The following is a 6,382-nucleotide window of genomic DNA, read 5'->3' on the forward strand; positions in this document are numbered from 1 at the left end:
CTTTCTATCCCTCCACTCCCTCTTATCTGCTGCGCCATCCTCCCCGGCCTCCACCATGGCCACAGCCGCCGCGGCCACCGCCTCCTCCTCCCTCCTCGCGCCGGCGGCCAGCAGCACGGCGCCGGCCTCGTCAAACGCGCTGCTGTTCCCCTCCTCCGTGCCGTCGCTGCGTGCGTACCCGCGGCTCCTCCTCGCGTTCCGCCGCCCCGCCGCGGCCGCCATCGCCGACCCGCAGGGGGCCGTGCTCGAAGAGGAGGCGGAGGTCGACCAGCAGGGCCAGTACGACGACGACGACGGGTATGAGGGCGGGCGCGGCCCCGCGTTCACGGCCCCCACGCGCCCGCGCACCGGCAAGGCCGCGCTACTGCTTAAGCGCGACCGCGTACGCATATCGCCGAATACCCCACCCTCCGTATATGGTTCCTGTGGCTTGCTTGCTTGTGTACGGCCGGTGATGCTGTGCTAGTTTTGATGGTGCGCAGACGAGGTCGAAGAGGTTCCTCGAGATACAGAAGCTGAGGGAGAGCAAGAAGGACTACGACGTGCCCACCGCCATCTCGTTGATGAAGCAGATGTCCAGTGCCAAGTTTGTTGAGTCAGCGGAGGCGCACTTCCGCATGAATCTCGACCCCAAGTACAATGACCAGCAGCTCCGGGCCACGGTATTGTTTCTTCTTTTCTGGCCTTCTCTTTTTGGTTGCTTGTGCCCTGTTGCGTTCGTTAATTTGTGCTGGTCGTGGTGACCACAGGTGAATTTGCCCAAGGGAACAGGCCAGTCGGTGAAGATTGCGGTTCTCACACAAGGTGGGCGGTGATTGAAACACAACGAAATCCTGTTGAGCGATAGTTAGTACAAACTGAATTCACTGTGCTAGTGGGTCATATGTGTGATTGTTCTGTTTGACACTATTGCCTTGCCTCATGTGTGACTATGGGTTTAATCTGAAACACGCTTGTCTTTATTTTTATGCAAACATTGTGTGCTGATGACCCGATTGGTTAATTTTGTATTTTTTTTCTTCTTAAAGTACCATGGCTTCTTTCAGAGTTCAAATGCAACATATTGGATTGGACAAAGTTAATTCATCTTTGGCATCTTGGTAGAAGAATTTAACAATCAGTTTATTATGTTCATGATGTTTCTACTTCTTTGTTTTTTACAAGAAGTCACTTGGGAGTTGGGATGGTGCTATTTTTGTGCTGTCCACTTAGCAAACCCTTGTTGAATGACTGAAACTTCTCTTTCATATCCTTTGTGAAAGATAGTCATGTTTTTCTTGTCATTATCATAAAGATGGTAGCACCAGTAGTTGAAATAATCATGGTCATTATATGCATTAATAGTTATTTTCTGACCTCACAGGTGAGAAGATAGATGAAGCTAGAGCTGCCGGAGCTGATATCGTAGGTGGAGAAGATTTGATTGAACAAATAAAAGGAGGATTTATGGAGTTTGACAAATTGATTGCATCACCTGATATGATGCCTAAGGTATGAGCTATTAACAGTTCTGCCTTCATTTCAATTTACTGTTGGATACTACCACAAAATTTGAAATGAAATATTTAGTTGTGCTTACTATAGGTCCTAAGTGTCTTACCATGTAAACTGTTAATTTTTTTGTTTTCTATAGATAAAATAGATTGGCTATGCCAATCTAATTTCGGAATACAAGAATACATGTGTGAGATGTTTCATTCTTTGATAACTAATGCTAAACTAAATGTCCAAAGTTCTGTATATATTTGTTGCATTATTTGACATGTTCGTAGAAACTTTCAATGTGGGCTCCCCTTTAAATGATTATCAGCCTGAGTTATTTCTGTTTACTTTTCAGGTTGCGGGCTTAGGTAAGATTCTAGGACCAAGAGGACTGATGCCTAACCCCAAAGCTGGCACTGTTTCTTCAAATATTACTCAGGTATTGAGGAAGTCAATACAGATTTTGTTTGCCTCAGTTTTTTTATCGATATTCTAAATCGTTTGTCTTCATTGCTTAGTCTGGGCACTGTGACAAGATTTAAAACTTCATGCCCTTGTAGTATTTACTGACTTCTAGGATTCATGTACAAGTAACTTCCTACCTTTATCAGTTGCATTTACTTTCCTGTACTCCGATAATTCAAGGTTCAGGCATGGTGTTTTTATTGAACACATGTTTGTAATTTAATTGTGCATAGCAAGAGTTCAGGAAGTTGAAATAGTTGGTTTTACTGATCGCCGAGGAAACTAGATGAGACACATGTTGGAAGATATGAAGCGTTATCAGTGGTAATAATATGAGTAAACTACACTGGCGGTCCCTAAACTATTATGTAATTCTCATTTGGGTCCCAAGCTATGAAATTGCATATCTAGGTCCCTAAACTATATAAGTATCATATCTTGATCCAAAATAACCACATCACAGTCCATCAACTGACGTGGCACTCCAGCGTGAAGCTGACATATGGGTCCATAGTTCATAGTTACAAGGGCTGTCTAAACTATCATAGGATTCTCAGCTAGGTCCCAAACTATAAAACTACTCATCTAGGTCCCTAACCTATTAAAGTACTACAATCCTAATCCAAATTTTATAGTTTGAGACTTTTGTAAGAATCCAATGATAGTTTAGGTATCATCCTTGTAATTATGAGTTATGGACATGCATGTCGGTTCCACGCTAGAGTGCAATGTTAGCTAATGAACTGTGATGTGACTGTTTTGCACCGGGATGGGATACTTAAATAGTTTAGGGACCTAGATATGCAATTTCATAGTTTGGGGATCTAAATGAGAATCGTGCGGTAGGTTAGGGACTAGTGTAATTTACTCTAATAATATTATGAAATCCCGATTCACCCTAGATAACAACATAAAGCATTGACAATAATAACTAGCAAAAGTAGTGAGGCAGTTGATTCAGGGATATGACTTAAAATTTGGTCCAGTTTCATAGTTCAGATTATTTTATTTAGAAGTAAGGGTGGAAGTACCAAAAACTCAAAATGGACTAAGGACTACTGACATGTATGTTGTTATTCATTTGGAAGATGTGTTGAGTTTCACTTTTATATTAAGTATGTGAAAAGATATAGCTTTGAATAGGAGTGCATGGAAAATACCTATTCATGTGTCCAAACCTTGACTTATGTGTTTTGTTGGGTTTTAACTCTACTACTCTAGCCTACCCTAACTTGCTTGGAACTAAAAGACTTTGTTGTTGTTGTTGTTGAGTATGTGAAGTGTTTCTGCGGCCATCCTTGCCAAACATTAAATGATGTGTCAATGGAGGACACAATATATATATTATACCTTGATACATATTATGGTTTTAAATTTCTGATGCATGCTCATAACCCTCCCCTTCTCTCTCTCCCAAATATAGTCATGCTGACTTGTGCACCAGTCATACGCGTTTTAGGTGTGACCGCCATTGGCCTAATGTTATTGATGTTGGTATCTTAATAATAGATCTACCTTGGAAATGACAGTTAAAGTATGGTCCAAATGTCCTTTTGTCCATAAGTTAAGGGAGTATTACTTAAGATTTGAACATATTCGAAACATCAACATAGCCTTTTAGTCAAGAGCAAGTTGGGGTAGGCTAGAGTTGAAACACAACAAGAAATCACCAAAAAGAGAAAGAGAGAAAGGGGGGAAGCTTTTGAGAGCACTAAAAGGGAAAAGGCCTAATCACGGTTCGGCACGTGGATAGCTTATTTACAAGCACTTCTATCCAAACACAACTCCATTGGGATATTCCATTCGTCCCTTTTGATTGTCTCCTTCCATGTCAAGTTTGGTCGTCTTCTACCTCTCTTCACATTATTGTCCTGTCTTATGATGCCTCTATGCACCGGTGCCTCTGGCGGTCTCCGGTGTACATGCCTAAACCATCTCAACCGGTGTTGAATAAACTTTTCTTCAATTGACGCTACTCCTAGCCGATCGCATATATCATCGTTTCTCACTCGGTCCAATCTTGTGTGCCCACATATCCAAGTATCCAACGCAACATACGCATCGACACTTAGTTGTTGGATATGTCGTCTCTTAGTAGGCCAACACTCAGCCTCATATAACATAGCAGGCCTAATCGCCGTCCCGTAGAACTTGTCTTTCAACTTCTGTGGCACTCTCTTGTCGCATAGGACTCCCGATGCTTTACGCCATTTTATCCACCCCGTTTTGATCCTATGACTAACATCTTCATCAATATCACCATCTCTCTGTAGCATCGATCCCAAATAACGGAAGGTACGTGGCCCCCAAGCTTACATCTCCATCCTCACTAATTGTAGTACCAAAGTCACATCTCATATACTCGGTTTTGGTCCTACTAATTCTAAATCCTTTCGACTCTAGGGTCTGACGTCATAATTCTAGCTTTCTATTTACTCCTTCTTGGCTTTCATTTACTAGAACTACATCGTCGGCGAAAAGCATACACCAAGGGATATCTCCTTGTATATCCCTCGTGACCTCATCTATCACTAAGGCAAATAGATAAGGGCTCAAAGCTGAACCTTAATGTAGTCCTATGTTAATCGGGAAAACATTTGTATCACCATCAGTTGTTCGGACGCTAGTCACAATCTTGTCATACATGTCCTTGATGAGCGTAACATGCTTTATTGAGACTTTATGCTTATTCAATGCCCACCACATGATATTCCTAGGTATTTTATCGTAGGCCTTTTTCAAGTCGATAAAAACCATGTGCAAGTCCTTCTGCTGCTCCTTTTGTTCATAAGTTTAGGGAGTATTACTTCAGATTTGAACATATTCGAAAAATGGTTGTAAAATTGAATCAGTTCAGTCCAATTGTAGTGATAATTATCTTAGGACACCAATGAAATAGATTGTGCAACTGGTTCCAGGCTATAGAAGAGTTCAAGAAAGGGAAGGTTGAATACAGGGTTGATAAATCAGGAATTGTTCATATTCCATTTGGCAAGGTTGACTTTCCAGAGGAAGATCTCATTGCAAACTTCATGTCTGTTGTTGTAAGATCTATGTTCCTACAAAACATCTGTTTCTGTTCATCATATTATCGAGGATAGTGTTGATATACTTCTTGCTATTCATTCACAGCGCTCTGTTGAGAGGAACAAGCCATCTGGTGCTAAGGGGATATACTGGAAAACGGCGTACTTGTGCTCATCCATGGGACCTTCTATCAAGCTAAACATAAAAGAAATGCTTGACTATGGTTTGGAATCATCTGACTAGATGTGACCACAGGCACCAGTTAAGTCAGCTGGCATCGTTATCACCTTCACAGATTAACTATCTGCCCCTTGCGACAAATGAGCAGAAACATGGTTGGTGTATGGCAAGCAGGTGCTTAGGTACAGTTTTCTCAGTTTTACGGGCACATCATCAGAGCAGCTAAAGTCACCCAGATTGACAAAGAGATGGTTTGTTGGTCATGTATTTATGAGAAAATTATGCACGGTTTCATAGATGTCTGTCTCAGACGTTTGTTGTAATGTTTCATATTTTGTCAATAGTCATCCTTGAGCTTAAGCCAACAATTTGTTTTCACCTGTCATTAATTTAATTACCTTTCATATTTACAAGGGCACGCCTGATGCAATGGTAAGTCTCGTTTAGTCAACAGGTCACGAGAAGGATTATTTTAGTTTATCTTTTAACTAGGCCCTATCTGGCTACCTACATATGGGAGTCTCTAGCACTGCATCTGTCTTTTACTTGCCGTTTATGTTTGTATTGCGAGTCAGCCTGTATTTTCATCCACTTACCCACCCATACAAGTTTTGAGTCTCAACATTGGTGTTCATTTCCTGCAGTAAATGAAAGCACTTACGAAACATTCGGTTCATACCATGACGGCAAACTATTAAAAGATCATGCTAGCGCATGCATGATACAGGAATCACAAAGCGAAAAATCACATGGTAGCATGTATGCACGGATAGAAAGGTGATTATGAATATCTCTATAGCTTTCAAGCATATCAATTGCTGATCACAGAATTGATTCACATTAAAGTGTATTTGGAAGTTGGAATCAAGAAAACGGGATTTGATTCTAAATGGTCCCTTTGGTTCAATCTCTCCAAAAGATCAAAAACAAATTGTTTGCGACCAAAATTGGCAGTACCAGGCAATCTGAGGGGAAAAAAAGAGTAATCTGGTATTGAATATGACCTCCAATTATAGAATGGACTTCTCGATTGTGCATATCCTCCAATTATAGATGAAAGAATGACGGACTTTTGGAAGAATATATCCTAAGAACAATGGCTTGGAAGAACCTATCTAAAAAAATAGAGTAATTTGATTTATGCAACTAGGCGACTTGGTTTTGACAGTTTACATCAAGTTTGGGTCAGTTTAAATTATAAATCTCCATGTATTTGGGTACCTACGTC

The 6,382-nt window shown here is 41.2% G+C and overlaps 1 protein-coding gene across 1 annotated transcript; it reads left to right on the forward strand.

Moving 5' to 3' along the window:
* Window positions 1-5,347, forward strand: LOC100283907 (50S ribosomal protein L1, chloroplastic-like). The gene is made up of 7 exons (NM_001156805.2): window positions 1-382; window positions 483-662; window positions 750-804; window positions 1,364-1,491; window positions 1,838-1,921; window positions 4,866-4,991; window positions 5,080-5,347. Exons 1-7 carry the CDS (start codon window positions 56-58, stop codon window positions 5,215-5,217), a joined length of 1,038 nt encoding a protein of 345 aa, NP_001150277.2. The 5' UTR covers window positions 1-55; the 3' UTR covers window positions 5,218-5,347.
* The last annotated feature ends 1,035 nt before the right edge of the window (window positions 5,348-6,382 follow it).

Source organism: Zea mays, chromosome 6, assembly GCF_902167145.1.
Source record: "Zea mays cultivar B73 chromosome 6, Zm-B73-REFERENCE-NAM-5.0, whole genome shotgun sequence".
NCBI lineage: Eukaryota > Viridiplantae > Streptophyta > Magnoliopsida > Poales > Poaceae > Zea > Zea mays.